The 16,735-nt window shown below is 39.3% G+C and overlaps 1 protein-coding gene across 9 annotated transcripts in view; it reads left to right on the top strand.

Annotated features, from left to right (window-relative positions):
• Nucleotides 1-16,735, top strand: part of TTLL5 (tubulin tyrosine ligase like 5) — a 313,608-nt gene that overhangs the window by 9,133 nt on the left and 287,740 nt on the right. For all 9 annotated transcript variants that reach the window (XM_018053946.1, XM_018053944.1, XM_018053943.1 and 6 more), the window contains exons 4-6: nt 10,476-10,558; nt 11,836-11,942; nt 15,401-15,531. In XM_018053946.1, coding sequence (XP_017909435.1) covers nt 10,476-10,558; nt 11,836-11,942; nt 15,401-15,531 — 321 coding nt within the window. The remainder of the gene's footprint in view (nt 1-10,475; nt 10,559-11,835; nt 11,943-15,400; nt 15,532-16,735) is intronic.

Genomic DNA, 16,735 nt, shown 5'->3' with positions numbered 1-16,735 from the left:
TGCCTATTTTTTAATTGGCTTGCTTGTCTTTTTGTTGTTCAGTTGTAAGAGTTCTTTACACATTCTGGATACTAGAACCTTATCAGAAAAATGATTTCCAAATATTTTTTCCTGTTCTGTAGTTTGTCTTTTCATGTTCTTGATAGTTTTCTTTCGTGGCAGAAGTTTTTCATTTTGATGATGTTTAATATATCTACTTTTTCTTTTATTGCTTAGACTTTTGGTGTCATATCTAAGAAATCATCGCTTAACCCAAAGTCACGATCCCTATGCTTTCTTCTAAGAGGTTTGTAGTTTAAGCTCTTACATTTAGAGCTAAGCAGTCTTTGGATGTGTTTTGAGTTAACTTTTTTACATACTGTGAGATAAGGTCCAACCTTCATTCTTTTACATATGGATAATCCCCCGCATGGGTAGTTGAAGTGACTGTTCTGTCCTTGTTGAATAATCTTGGGACTATTATTGAAAATCAATTGACTATTGAACGTATGGGTTTATTTCTGGACTCTCAATATTCTGTCATTCTGTATGTTTATCCTTATACCAGTGCCATATTATTTTTTTGACTGTATCTTTGAGCTAAGTTTTGAAACTGGGAAGTGTGAGTCCTCTAAGTTTGTTCTTCTTTTTTAAGTTTTTTTTTTTTTTTTGCTATTCAGGGTCCACTGCAATTCCATATGAATTTGGGACCAGCTTTTTCATTTCTGCAAGAAAGGCTGTTTAGATTTTGGTAGGGAGTACGCTGAATCTGTAAATTGCTGTTGGAAGTGTTGCCATCTTACGTTTGAGTCTTCCAGTCCATGAGCATGGGGTGCCTTCCTATTTATTTAGGTCTTCTTTAGTTTCTTTAGCAATGTTTTGCAGTTTTCAGCATGCAAGTCTTATAGTTCCTTGGTTACCATTATTCCTCAGTATTTTATTCTTTCTGATGCTCTTATAAATGGAATTGTTTTCTTAATTTCATTTTTGAGTTGTTCATTGTCAGTGTGTAAAATGCTGCGGATTTTTGTGTACTGATCTTATGCTGAACTCATTTATTAGCTCTGATAGTGTGTGTGTGTTCTTTAGGATTATTTCTATGTAAGATCATGTGATCAGTAAATGGAGATTTATCAATCCCTCCCTCTCCCCCTCCTTCCCTCCCTTCCTTACCTGGCTAGAACTTCCAGTACAGTGTTGAATAGAAGTGATGAAAATGGGCATCTTTGTCTTAATCCTAATCTTAGGGGGAAAGGTTTCAGTCTTTTACCATTCAGTTTGATGTTAGCTCCAGGGTTTCATAAATGCCCTCTATCATGTTGAGGAAGTTCCCTTCTATTCCTTAGGTGAGTGTTTTCGTTATACAGCACTAATTGGATTTTGTCAAATGCCTTTTCTACATCAATCAAGATGATTCTATGTCTTTTTTCCTTTATTTTATGAATGTGGTATGTTATGTTGATTGACTTTTGTATACCAAACCAGCCTTGCATTCCTGAGCTAAATCTCACTTGGGCATGGTATATAGTCCTTTTAATATGCTGCTGGATTTGGTTTGCTAGTATTTTATTGAGGATGTTTGCATCTATATTCATAAGGAATATTGTTTTCTGGTTTTCTCTTAATGCCTTTGTCTAGCTTTGGTGTCAGGGTAATGCTGGGCTCATAGAATGGGCTCCTTCCTCCTCTTTGAAAGAGTTTGAAAAAGATTGGCTTTAAATGGGCTTCCCTTGTTGGTAAAGAGTTCTAGTTGGTAAAGAATCTACCTGCAATGAAGGAGACCTGGGTTCGATTCCTGTGTTGGGAAGATCCCCTGGAGAAGGAAATGGCAACCCACTCCATTATTCTTGCCTGGAGAATCCCATGGACACAGGAGCCTGGCAGTCTACAGTCCGTGGGGTTGCACGAGTTGGGTGCGACTGAGCAACTAAATCATCACCGCAGCTCTTTACACGTTTGATAGAGCTCACCAGCGAGGCATTTAGTCCTGGGCTTCTCTTTGTTGACAGGCTTTGGATCACTGGTTCAGCCTCTGCTTGTCTATTCCATTTCTTATTGGGTCTGTTTTGGTAATCTGTGTGTTTCTCTGGGCTTTTTGCACATTTTATTCAGTTTATATAATTTTGTTTGCATATAGTTGTTTCAGTGTTCTTTTATAATCCTTTTTATTTCTTTTATACAGTAGTAATATCCACACCTTCATTTCTGATTTTAGTGATTTGAATCTTTTTTTTACATCATTCTAACTAAAAGTTTGTCCACTTTGAGAATCATTTTAAAGAGTTAGCTTTTAATTTTGCTTATTTTTGCTGTTGTTTTTCTATGCTTGTTGTTTGTGGTTTAGTCACTAAGTCATGTCTAACTCTTTGCTACCCCATGGACTGTAACACGCCAGGCTCCCCATCCTTCACTGTCTCCTGAAGTTTGTTCAGAATCATGTTCAATTAATCATTGGGTCAGTGATGCTGTTTAACCATCTTATCCTCTCCCACCCCCTTCTCCTTTTGCATTCAATCTTTCCCAACTTCAGGGTCTTTTCCAATCAATCAGCTCTTTGTATCAGGCAGCCAAAGTATTGGAGCTTCAGCTTTAGCATCAGTCCTTCCAGTGAATATTCAGGGTTGATTTCTTTTATGATTGACTGGTTTGATCTCTGTAGTCCGAGGGACTCTCAAAAGAGTCTGCTCCAGCACCACAATTAGAAAGCATCAGTTCTTTGGCACTCAACCTTCTTTATGGCCAAACTCTCACATCCTTACATGACTGCAAGAAAAACCATAGTCTTCATTTCATTTACCTTCACTCATCTTTGATTTTAAGCAGTGCTCTGAATCCTGGCATTAGCCTGGAGCTGTCTGCAAAGGTCACACCCCATGCATCTGAACTTTTGTTGTGTGATATAGTGGAAAGCATCTTTACATGGGTTCTGAGTCAATGCTTCAGATCCCAGCTTTGGCATTTACTAGCTGTGAATCTTGTGCAATCACTTACATTCTCTCAGTCCATTTCATTATTAGTGAAATGGAGATGATGGCTACCTTGCAGGCATGGTGAGAGTGAGATCACGTTATGTTTAGCACACAGTAGGCACTCAAACTTTGTGCCACTTCCTCTACTTGTTGAACAAGCTCTACTCTACTCTGAGATGTCTTTAAGGTCTATCCCTGCCCCACAGTAAGCCAGAGTTCAGAGGAGGATTAGCACCTGCTTCTGGGATTTGAATTTTCCTCCCTCCCCAAGGGTCCTGGTGTTCTAATCCCTTTAGCGAGTTCCTAGGTTACCACTTAAAGGCATGTGATTCATTCATGTTCACAGAAGTTGAAGTCACTGAAGATTTACTAATACTTGCTGCGAATCTCCCTCTAAATATGGTTAGAGTCAAAGGTGGGTTAAAAACAGCAAAAGTAAATAATCCTTCCCTCAAACATGTTTCTTTTTGGTTTGCTTGTCACCGTATTCTGTGGCAATAGGCAGACCCTTCTTTTCTAGAATACCTAACATTTATTGGACATTAGCATCCATCAATGTAATCATGCTATTATTCAAGCAGTCACAATTTTCTGGAGCCTATAAGTTTTTAAATTTTTTTCCTGGTTTTAAAAAAAGTCACTAAACTTGTTTTGTCAAACATTGTTTTTGAATTTTCTATATATTCCCAATTCCTTGAAGTTTAATAATTTTCTTCACCATCCTTTATGAAAAGACCAATTTGAATGAGTTTTATTAGTTGCTTCCTGAGATTTCTGGGTTGTTAAACACTGTTGGTCTGCTGGTGTTTTTTTTTTCCCTCTGTCTTAAAATATAGCTGACATAGATCTGCTCAGATCATAATCCTGGGTTAAATCCCCTTGAGAAGTGTATCTAGGGCATTAGCTATCTTCTGTTGATCTTAGAGTGTGAGATACCAACCTTGTTTTTTCCGTTATTAAATGTTTCATTGAATTCACTGTTAATATTTTTCATACAATAAGATTTCATATGCTTTATTTGTGAAATATTCCAGGAATATGTTTTTACTCACCATATCCATGTTTTTTCAAAATTACATGCTTTGAATATTTAAGTGGAATTGCATTTTAGAGGTAATGGATATTTTCACTTTAAAGTAATCTTTTCCTGGAATGAAGCATTTTATGTTTTGCCCCTGAATGTGTCAGTTTCATCAGTTTGCATTTGTATAGACTAGTACTGTCCAACAGAAATATGGTGTAATTCTTCAGTAGCTTTATTAAAAAAAAAAAAAAGCAGAAATAGGTGGAATTAACTTTAATAATATATTTTATTTAATCCAAAATATCATTTTCACATTTGCTCAGTATAAAAAAATTGTGACGATATTTTACATCCAGTGTGTGTTTTGCACTTTTAGTCCATCTCCATGTGGTGCAGAATTTTCATTGGAAGCATTTGGTCTGTGTTTGGATTTCATAAATGTTATAGTTTGAAATTATAGTAAATTCCTATGCTCAAGTTGTTCCAAACAAGTTTTCCAACTTGTACTGAGGCCAAATTGAGTATGAGTTTCAAAATTAAAAATCAGTTAAAGTTAAATAAGATGAAGAATTCAGTTCCTTTGTCATACTAGTCACCCTTCAGGTGCTGAAGTTACACGTGGCTGGTGACTGCCATAGTCAGCTGTACAGGGCAGGACCGAGTTTTCTGACAGGGAGGCAAAAATACACTGTGTTGCCATTGAAAAGGTTATTCTTGAATTCTAAACTAATTTAAAAAAAGTTAGTTTTATCTTCCTTCTAGTCCCACAAAGTCCTTAGAGCACGTCACTACTCTCTAGGTGCTTCTGTGCTGGACGTTAGATGATAGGTTCCTTGTTTGCCTTTTCTGTGCTACAGTTAGTTCTGGAACTTCCCAGGGGTCCTAGTACTTCAGATTGTCTTTTGGGATGCATGTGAGTGGTTGACGAGACAGTTCTACAGTCTCATAGTGGAATTGATGCGATGTGTGTTAGAGTCTTAGGTGTTGGATATTTGGCAGTTTGCTCTCCCTGCGTCTTGTTTTTATATGGAAGAAAACATGGCTGAGGTCGTTCTGACTTGAGCAGTTGGTTAATTCAGTTTAGAGTTGCAGTTCTCCACTGGATTCTGTCTGGGGAGAGGGAGCCCAGGCGTACCAGGTATTGCTTGTTGATTTATTTATTTTCGGCTGCACTGGGTCTTCACTGCTGCTTGGGCTTTCTCTGGTTGCGGTGAGTGGGGGCTGCTCTCTAGTTGTGGTGTGCGGGCTTCTCTTTGCGGTGGCTTCTCTTGTTGCAGAACACGGGCTCTAGGGGATGGGCTTCATAGTTGTGATTCATGGGTTTAGTTGTTCTGTGGCTTGTGGGATCTTCCTGGACCAGGGATCGAACTGATGTTGCCTGCATTGCAAGGCAGACTCTTAACCATTGGGCCACCAAGGAAGCCCCAGATCATTTCAGAAGAAGCCCAAGTGTATAACTTACTATGTATCCTGTGTATCAGTATATATATTTGTAGCTATTTTGCACTGTGTGGTTTTTTTTTCCACTATACAATATTTTTTCCTATGTATCAGCAAACTTTTTTCTTTTTCTTTTTTTTGGCTGCACCTTGTGGTTTGTGGGATCTTAGTTTCCCAACCAGGGATTGAACACAGCAGTGAAAGCGTCAAGTTCTAGCCGCTGGACTGTCAGGAAATTGCCTTATCAGCAAGCTTTCTTATTCTAAAAGCTCAACATATATTAATTGATTCAATGCTTTTAGCTACCCTGTGAGATAAGTCCCTTTGTTATCAACCTCATTTTATAGGTGAGGAAATTGAGCATAGTGAAATTAAGTAACTTATTTAAGATGACAGGCAGGAAGTAGCAGAGCCAGAGGTTGAACCTTGGCAGTTTGACTCCAGAGATACAGTTTTCCATACACCTTATTGATCGTCTTCCCTGTGGCCTGGGGCAGGCACTGTAGAGCCGGCAGAAAATCGGGTGCGGTCCTGGTTCCCAGCAGTTGATGTGTGCTTAGTCACTTAGTCATGTCCAACTCTTGCGACCCAGTGGACTGTAGCCCACCAGGCTCCTCTGTCCATGGGGATTTTCCAGGCCAGAATACTGGAGTGGGTAGCATTTCCCTTCTCCAGGAGATCTTCCCATTTTCCCAACCCAGGGATCGAACCCAGGTCTCCCACATTGCAGGCGATTCTTTACCACCTGAACCACCGGGGAAGCCCAAGAATACTGGAGTGGGTAGCCTAACCCTTCTCCAGGGGGTCTTCCTGACCCAGGAATCGAACCAGGGTCTCCTGCATTGCAGGCAGATTCTGAGGCTTGGGCTTTTTACACGTAAAACTGAGGATGTCAGTGATCAGTTACTATAATGAAAAAGACCTGGTTTTATTTCATTTTTCTGAACATTTTATTTAAAAAAATAAAATCTCCCACATTATGAGAACAGTACAGTGAATTCATGTGTCCTGTTTCCCTAGCGTCACAGTTAACATTATTATTAACATTTTGTCATGTTTGCTTCTCCCTCTCTTTCTGTCTCTGAACCATTTGAGAATTAGTTCAAGTACATCACGCCTAAATACTTTATTCAACAAGTTTATCCTCAGAACAAGGGATCCTCTCTATAACCAGAGTACATTGATAACCCTCAGGAAATCTGCCATTGCTGAAACCCTCTTGTCTAATACATAGTCTCTGCCCAGATTTCCTTATTGTTCCAATTTTGTCCTTTATCTTGGTCCCCCCCCCCCAATTGAGTATCCAATCAGAGGTTGCATTTAGTTGCCATATTTCTTTAGTCTCCTTCATTACCTACATCCATTTAGTGGATTTTTCTTTTTTTTTTTTTTTTTGTCTTTCATAGCATGGACAGTTTTAAAGATTCCAGACTAGTTTCTTTGTGGATGTCCTTGAGTTTGGGCTTGTCAGATTGATTTCACATATTTAGATTCAGGTTAAAGAAAGTTGAAAAAATTTTCAGGACTATCACTTAACGAAGCCATGTGTCACTCAGTGCATCACATTGGGAAGCATATGGCATCATTTTATTGCATTATTAGTGATGACAAGTTAAATCGTTTGGTTAGATAGTGTTTACCAGATTGCTTCATTCTAAAGGTACTCTTGTCTCTTGTTATAAGCATTCTCTGTAGTGATGTTTTGAGATGTCTGAATAACCTGTTCTCCACTTAGCCTCTCACTCGTTGGTGTTCATTGATTTTTGTCTGAATCACTTACTATTACAGTTTTTGTAAAATAGTGATTTTATATTTCAGTTTGTCCTTCTACATTTATTAGCTGGCCTTTCTGTAAAGAAGAGCTTCCCGCTTCTATGTAGACAGAATAATAATCTTCCAAAGATGTCTACTTCCTAATCCCCAGAACCTGTGAAAATGTTACCTGACTTAGCAAAGGGGAATTGAGGTCATAGAAGGAATTAAAGTTGCTAATCAGCTAACCCTTAAGATAAGGAGATTCTTCAGGTGGGCCCAATGTAATTACAAGATAGGCATGGAATGCAGCTGAGAAGGACCAGGCCTGCCATTGCTGGCTCTGAAGACAGAAGAAAGGGACAACCAGCCAGAGAATGGGGGCAGTCTCAGAAGCTGGAAGAGGCAAGGAAATGGATCCCACCCAGAGCCAGCAGAAAGGAACGCAGCCCTGCCCATGCCTTGACGACACTTGTATTGGATTTCCACCCTAGAAAACTAGTATAGCTTTCTCACCTTCTTAGCAGTATGGATTCATGGGTGGTTTTCTCTTTTATAAGTGAGTTAAAAATCTATTTCTGTCAGCATTCATTCTTACATTCCAATTGCCTCAAATTTGGCTTTGGGGAGCCCCTTCAAGACCCTGTGGCGTGTTCTCAGTCCTGTGACTGTTCTCTTTCTTGGGATAGCAATATATTCCACGCTTACCTTGTGCTTTCCTTCCCCAACTTGAAACCAGGACTCAAACTCCAAAAAAACTGTTTAAATTTACTGTGATCATTGTATCTCCAGAAACTGAATATGTGCCCTGGATTAAGCTATGTCACAATCTTAACAAATATACAAAATTGAGCAAAACAGTATGAGTAAATTAAAATTTCAATAAGTAATAAACAAAGTAGAAAAAATAGAAATGCATTTCTTAATATATGAATTGTTCATTTACAAAATTAGTTGGATCGTTTATCCATAGTTGAATATTACTTATTGCTAGAGTGAAACAGTTCAGCTAATTCCTCTTCATATTGATCATTTTTATAGAGGTAAGCTCTAGGAAACCTTAGAACACACACACTAGAGCATTGCACTGTGCTGTTTCTTATACTTCCCACTGCTTTTCTCATAACAATATTGTAAAGACGGTTTAATAGTGATTGACCATTAGGAAAACTCCGTACCTGGGCTTGTACGTTTGGGCTTGTAAGTTTGCTGCGGGAATGAGAAGTATGGAGTGTCTGGCCTTATGGTTCCAGTCCTCCTGTGTCTGCTTGGCATGGTGTTCCTGCTAGGGCTGGGCAAGTGGCAGCAGGGATTTATGAATGTTTTCACATAAAGTTATAAAAAGAAATGCTTATCTTTGACTCTCGAGGCTGAATTTTGTTCCAGAGCCTGTTCATATGTTTCTGTATTATACTCACTCAGAAATTGTTCAGTGTGCAGTTCTTTTAAAAAAATCTTTCTGCCAAATGCTTAGCTAACAATTTATAGTGATGTGTAGAAAGAGATTGAATATAATGGGCCAGGGAAAATGTTAGTCTTTCGAGGTATATAGAAGCCTCACACGATTACAGACATTCCTCTTAGCCAGGAGCGCAGAGTGCTCTCTGGGGCCTGGCAGGAGATGAGTGAGGCAGGCCAAGTGGTAAAGGTGCTGATCCCGGACAGCGAGGGTCTGTACTGACAGGAGCATGTGCTCGTCTCTGCTTGACTGTTGCCTTGCCGAAGGGCGAGCCCAGGGTTGCCAGGGTTTTCAAGAGAAGTTCAGAAATCTATATTTTTATATGAATTCCTCCGATTGCAAAAGATTAGAAATTTAATTTTTTTTTTAATTTTTAAAAAATATTTTTAATTCATTTATTTGGCTGCGCGGGGTCTTAGTTGTGGCACACGGAATCTTCAATCTTTGTTGCGGCATGCGGGATCTATTATAGCTCCCTGACTAGAGATCAAACCCAGGCCTCCTGCATCGGTGGTGTGGAGTCTTAGCCACTGGATCACCGGGGAAGTCCCTCAATTTTATTCATTTATTTTAACAGATTAAATTTTTTTGTTTTTTGGCTGTGCTGGGTCTTCCTTGCTGCACAGGTTTTCCTCTAGCTGGGGTGAGTGGAGGCTACTCTCTAATAGCAGTGTGCAGGCTTCTCATTGGGGTGAATTCTCTTGTTGCCGAGCATGACTTCTGGGCTGTGAGGGTTTCAGTAGCTGCGGCACAAGAGGTTGAGTGTGAGGCTCCCAGGCTCTAGAGTACAGGCTTCATAGTTGTGGCACACGGGCTTAGTGGCTCTGCGGCGGCCTGTGGGACCTTCCCGGATCAGGGGTGGAACCTGGGTCTTTGCATTGACAGGCAGATCCTTTATCCCTGAGCCACCAGGGAAGCCACCCTCAATTTTTTTTTTTTTAAAGCACAATGAGGAACGAACAAGCCAGGTCTGCAGATTGGTTTCGGTCTGCGCATCACCAGTTTATCATATCTCTGGTCTAAGATATGCTGGTGATCAGAATTGTTGCACATGGGGCTATCTAGAACAGGACTTCCTAGCCTTTTTTGGTGTAGTGAGTGGTGTCGGCAGTATGGGGAAGCCTGTGGGTCTCTTCTCAGACTAATGTCTTTTAGGTGTATTTTAAAGATACACAAGACTACAAAGAAAATAAATTGTATTGAAATATAGTCTCAGAATATTTTTCAAACCCAAGTTTGTGATACGTATGCTTTTTATTAGTGTGCTAAATAACATGACTTAGTGGTAGGTCTGTTAACTCTATTAATTTTTAAATACTGTGAGAATAAGGGATTCTTTGAGGGGCTGTGCCTTGCTGCTTACAAGTATCTCAGTTCTCCAACCAAGGACTGAGCCCAGGCCACTGCAGTGAAAACCTACAGTCCTAACCACTGGGCCACCAAGGACCTCCTGAGAATAAGGGGTTTTCTAAGATAACTGAACAATTGTAAAAGAATCTTAGAATACTTGCTCTCTATGGGTGTCAGGGTCACAGGCACTGCTAGTACCATTCTGCTTTGTTGCTTACATTCCTGATTGAAGGTACTGTTAAATTGCAACTAGAAATTACTGAAAACAAGGATGTCATTTCTCCCCCCACCCCCACCCCATGTTTTGTGAAGCTCCATGAACCTCAGGTTCTCTGGTTAAGATCCGCTTGTTCCAAAATAATCCACTTATTAGTAGCATAAGGGTAGCAGTATAATGTTATTTTGTGTAATTACGGCAGCCACCATATTACTGTTTATCTCTTTTATTCCTTTCTCCACAGCTAACTTTCCTGTTATTGAACTTGATTCTGTTTTTCTTTAGAACGTTATCACTTGTCTTACAAGATTGTACGAACAGACAGTCGCCTGGTACGCAGCATTCTGACAGCCCATGGATTTCATGAAGTAAGCTCATTTTCATTACCTTACCTGATTTGCCCAAAAGCTGAAAATCCCAGCTACCTAACTGACTATGATCTAAGAAGGCTAGCTCTAGAAAGTACAGGGGACCCCTACTTAGAGATGATGCAGAATTTGCACTGACTTTCTGAGTGGCTTTACCGTGAAATACATGGAAAACATTTCCACAAGATTGTGTGGGTTTTTTTTTTTTTTTTTCCTTGCTTTGGTTTTAGGCATGGGCTAGAAGCAGAGATATCCGTAAGGAATTATTTAATACTCAGTTAAAGCTCTTTGATTACAAGCAACAGAAACAGACTCTGCCTAACTTAAACCAAAAAGGAAAGGATTTGTAATAAAGGTATGCACAGAGTGGCTAGCAGAATCAGAGGAACAGCTGAAAAAGCAGGCCTTTGAAAGGGAGACTGCGATAGCCCCAGGGATCCGGCAGCAGAAGTCTTCAGGACCAGCTTTGGTGCTGTGGAATGAATTGCCTCTATTCATTGTCCTTGTGCCTTTCTCCACTCAAGAACTGCACTCTGGAGATGCAATGATTGGACTAGCTTGAGTCAAGGGTCCACTCCTTGGGGGAAAGGAGGGGTGGGTGATTAAAACCTTAGGAGCATGTTATTCCCAAAGAAAACTGGGAAAATGGGGATGTTGGTATCAATAGGGACAGGTAAAAATGCTGGACAGACTTCTATTGTAGATATTTTGAGACAATTGATAAAAGTCTAGTTGCTCACTTCCTATCTTAGGTTGAGACGTGAAGTAGATATTTTGAGGAAGTTCTGATACCAGTTTATATCCTGTCTTTGTTGATCTTTTATCTCCAGGCCTTAAAGTGGTACCTGCTGAATCAGAGGCAGAGGGTACATAATTGTTGAATGAATGAACAAATGAATTCTAGTGAATGAATGAATTCTGAGTTGGTATAAGGTTTTAGATCTGATATCACTTTGTACTCAGCATCTGCAAGGACAGTCTGATAAGGGAGTCCTCATCTCTCACTTTGATATGTAAGAACATTAAGAGGTATCATGGACTTCTATAAAAGAGTTAATTCTACTCTTTGCAGGTAGTACTTGTCCAACTCTCACAGTTCTTTAAACTTGCTTATCCCCGTGTTCTTACACTCAGCTTTTTTGTCTTACTAGGATCAGATCCTAATGGGCCCACCCCCATGAGTGCTCTGTTGGTGAATAATCTCTATGGCTTTTTCTTCCATTTTTCTTCCAGGGGCTGTCTGGTGGTTCTTATCTTGTCTTTTTATCTGCCCTTAGGTTCATCCGAGCAGCACTGACTATAACCTAATGTGGACAGGATCCCACCTGAAGCCCTTCTTACTTCGTACCCTCTCTGAAGCACAAAAGGTTAATCACTTTCCCAGGTAATGCTCTTGCAGCTACTTTGCTCCATTTAAAGGTACCTGACATTGAGGCGTGTAGCCGGCAGAGATAATTAACATCTAAAAAAAAAAAAAAAAGGAAGTCTGTGATATAGGGCAGCCGTCTCTAAATCACACTGAGGTGTTCACCTTCCTGGATGTAGCTGAAGACTTTGCGAGGGCTCTGTAGGATGGATGGTTTAAAATACACTACTCTGGATTGCAAATCCCATAGATTCTCTTTCCTCAAATCGAGCTGCTTGTGAGCCCCTCAATGTGGCTAGATTCTTACCTCTCACCTTCTTTTTCAGTTACTGTTTTTCCCCTTTATAAAAGAATAGCCCACCTAGATTCTTAATATGTAAATTATGCACAGATGTAAAACTTTCCAGAGTTCCAAATATGGAATGAAAAAAATTGATGTTTACTCCAGGTAATAGTATAATGAATCTTTTAGCCTGTTAGTGATTTCTATTTCTTTGCTTTTTAACAGAGTTAAAGAAGGACATGATCAAGTTGTCAGCTGATAAATCATTACATATAAATTTTAATGATAGGTCATCTTATGGCTTTTGACTTATAATTAGTAAGTAGTTCAAAGAATTGAGGATCATTGCTGTATTAAACTTCTTCCAGTCTCATTGGTTAATGTCAGCCTCGAGAGGCAATACTGCTTAGTAGCTAGAAGCAGGAGCTCTGTAGCCAGGTTGCCTGGGCCCAGATCTGGGCTCTGCTGACTGATTTTGGGCAGGTGAGCTTTCTGCGCTTCAGCTTTCTCCTTTGTAAAAAGAAGATACTAATAACACACACTTTGTAGGACTATAGTGAGGATTTTATGTATCAAGATCTGAAGTGCTTAGAACATCACATGCCTGCCACATAGTAAACACTGTATATAAGTGTTAGCTATTATGTTTCTCAGTGTTTACATCTATGAAAAAGAAAACAGGAATAGAATTGATGCTGAATCCCCTGCTTTATTCTAGCAGTGAGTAATATTCAACGACAGAGAGATACATGGCCGAGATTCATGGCCTGTTGGGGAAGAGGGCAGGTAATCTCATCTATCTAATGAAGAGATGCAAATCTAATAAAAATTTTGTTAATTGCTCAGTGGTTATGTTATATTTTATTTCCAGGACTTATGCCCCAGTTACTTACTCAGGAAGTTTTCTTTTTAAGCACTTCATGTATTTTACTCCTCATTTTTATGAAATGAAGTTTTCTTCTTATTCAGTTCTACTGTCTCATATTCAGTTCATGTGTATAAATACCAAGCTTATGCTGTCTCTGACGTAAAATAATTTCTTCATCATCTTAGATAAGTGTGTATTTTAAATCTTTTCAACAGGTTCCAATTTTATTTTATATTTGAGCTTCATGGGCAGAAAATAGTTTAAACCTTAGTTTCTTCCTTAATGTCTGGAAGATGGGACTGGTTTTCTAAATGGGCGACTGGTTAGTTGAAGTAAATCAGATGCAGCTATTTGAAAGAAATATTTAAACAGTCTTAAAATAGCCCACAGTAGAGACTGCATTCCTAATGCCTGTTAGTAATATATTATTTATTTCAATAGCTTTTGAAATACGCTGTAGGTATATAGGAATTTCATCTCAATTTGAACTCAGTATTCATAAATTCTAACCTATGTTTTCTTGGCTCCTGTTTGAATTGGAGGAGCTCAGCTGACTCATGTACAAGAGGAATGCAAACACTTACAGTGTTTCCAATATTAGTGTGCGCTCTTTTAATGTAACTTTTTATTCTAAATAATTGTAGACTTTTAGAAAAGTTGCAGAAATAATAATACAGAGTTCCTTTGTTTTCTTTACCTGGTTTTCCTTCTGTTAACATCAGCTATAACCATAGTGTAATGATCAAAATGGAGAAATTAATTTTAGTATGATATACATTATAATCAAAGGTTACAGTGTTTATGGTGTTTTGATGAATTGTGTACTATGTTCCTGTAATGATAGGTCAATATATGTATAGCAGACACAGCCTTATGATCACAGGAAATTAAAAAGTATTAAATATAATTTGTATGCACATTTTTCTTATAGAAAAGGTATAATATAATGTAAAAGACACAAGCACTGAATCTGTTATGTTAGGCTAAGCTGTTTGTGGGGAACGTAATGGAAGAAGTAAACGCAAGGATGAAAGGAGGGAGTCATGTCTGGGTGGGAGTATGAGGGTGGCTTTTGGGGCGCTGGGAATGTTCTGTGCTCAGTGGTGGTCAGACAGGTAGACTGAAGTTTATCATGCTCTCATTTGTGACTTGTTTATTTTCCTGTTTATATGTTAATTTTAGTAAAAATATAATATTTTAAAAAGTGAAATATTTACTGATGAGGAGAGCCTTTTCTTTTATAATACTTTGAAAATGCGCAGTGGCTAATGAATCCTATTGTTATTGAGGTTCCCTTGAATATACTTAAAAGGATACTGTTATAGTTTTATTTTAAAACTATATTTGCCATTCATTAGATCCTTTGGAACAATTTAAGTTTATGATGAAAATCTTACATGTCAACTAAAAATATACGTGGTTTCCCAAAATTTGTATCAGGAGTACCAAGCAAAAATGTTTGGAGACCACTAATACTGGGTAGCTGTACGAGAATGTGTTGTTTTTCTTATCCTCTGGTTCAGTGTTTCTAATTGCTTAATGATAAGCGTCACTGGGGGTACATTACAGTCACAGGTTTTAACTGCAGATTCAAGGAATCAGCATTTCCAGAGAAGGTGTATATTTAAAAAGCACCTTCCAGGTGCTTAATCTTTCTTGGTAAATATATTCCTAGAAAGTTATATACTTTAAAAGCAATGAGTGATCCATATCTCAGTCAAGTTCAAAAATCACTGATTTAGACCAAATCAGTTTTCTGGACCATCTGTAGCAAAACCACCTGTGGTACATGTTTAAATGCAGAATCCTAGACTTCATCCCCCAATTTTGGGAGATGTGATCTTGGAACGTTCATTTTTAAGGAACTTTTATGAGTGATGCTTATGCACACTAAAATTTGAGGACCTCTGCTCTAGATCGAAGGAGGACAGTGGGTAAGGAAGAAGTGTTGGTGATACCTAGATCTGGCAAAGAAACCTTTGATTTTAAGAAATCAAAGTGAAAATTTTGAACTGAACAACAGATGGAATGTGTTTTTAATGGTTATAGCAAAGATTCTTGGATGGTCTTTAAACAGTGCAACAACCCAGAGACTCATGAATGCAGTCATGGCTAACTGAAGCCCGTCTTTGTAGTTTGCCAGCTTCTAATCCCTGATTGGTAGCAGTGATTGCCCTGGTTTTAAGGTGATCATTTCCTTGACAAAGTGATAGATTTGGGGTATAAGACTGTCCCCAGTAACTGCTCATGAACTAGGAACTCTTTAACGTAGGAAAACCTCTGAGTCATAGTTTACTGAAATGGAAATGCTTTTATGAAACTTAGGTCATATGAACTAACCCGGAAGGACCGACTGTACAAAAACATCATTCGAATGCAGCATACACATGGATTCAAGGCTTTTCACATCCTCCCCCAGACCTTCCTGCTGCCAGCTGAGTATGCGGAATTCTGCAGTAAGTGCTTGACTCCTGGTGCCCCATCCCCAGCCCCCAGCCCTCATCCCCAACCCCAGAAACTGAACTTGGGGCAGAGTTATTTACTCCCAAGGGCTTTTCAAATCCTTAAGAAGTTGTTCCTTTAGTGAAACAGCTGCAGGGATAACTTTAACACTGTTTTATTGTGAGTATGTCTGTGTGTGTGTATTCTTAGTAAGCTTGTCCGTGTCAGGTATGTAAGGACACATTGGGGTGTCATATAAATGAGCTCCTGTCTAATACGAAAAGTGCTTTTTCATTGATGAGTTAGTGCCCATGTAAGGATGGATATACTTCTGCATATGAACTACAGATGCACCCTTCTCGGTATCTCTCTTCCTCTTGTCATTTAAGGAATGTTTGTCACCTCAACTTTTGGACGTGTGTGACTTATGTTCTTCGGGGGTACAAGTATCACGCATCTTTTAGTGTTAGGGTTTAGAGGAGCCAGTTCGTCTCCCTGTTTCCTTGGAGTTTAGACTAATTGAAATATATTCATGGGAGTGCAATAGTAATGTGGATGTCCGCTGTCTTTTTGGTTAAGCTAGATAGGAATGTGTGGCCTGCATCCAGGTGTCATTGTTTCTTTTGTCTTAAAGTGAACTTAGGCCTCTTTATGTCCAGACAGAGGAGACAGGCTATTCCAGGTTTTGCTCCTTGGTGGGCAGAGCCTGTCTCAGTAGACTTAGTGCACAGAAGAGGCATAAGTACAGAGAAGAAGTGAGGCAGGTCTTTTGGGAGAGTCTAAATAGAAGCAAAGAACTGACTCATTTGAAAAGACCCTGTGCTGGGAAAGATTGAAGGCGGGAGGAGAAGGGGATGACAGAGGATGAGATGGTTGGATGGCATCACCGACTCGATGGACATGGGTTTGAGTAAGCTCCGGGAGTTGGTGATGGATAGGGAGGTCTGGCTTGCTGCAGTCTATGGGGTTGCAAAGAGTCGGACGCAACTGAGCTGAACTGAAATAGAAGCAGTAATGAAGCTGATGAACATTTTCTTTCTGTTAAGCCCTCTTCTAAGTGGTCTCTTACTCTGAAGTAGGAACTGTTACTACTCCCAGCTTTGTAGGTGAGAAGACTAAGGTACAGAGAGGTTAAATATCTTTCCATAGGTTATACAGGTGTTTGGTTCCAGAGCCAAACTCCTCACCTTTGTGCCTTGTGGCTAAAGACACTGGGGG

The sequence above is a fragment of the Capra hircus genome, chromosome 10 (assembly GCF_001704415.2).
Source record: "Capra hircus breed San Clemente chromosome 10, ASM170441v1, whole genome shotgun sequence".
Classification (NCBI taxonomy): Eukaryota; Metazoa; Chordata; class Mammalia; order Artiodactyla; family Bovidae; genus Capra; species Capra hircus.
This window is presented reverse-complemented; position numbering and strand designations above follow the sequence as displayed.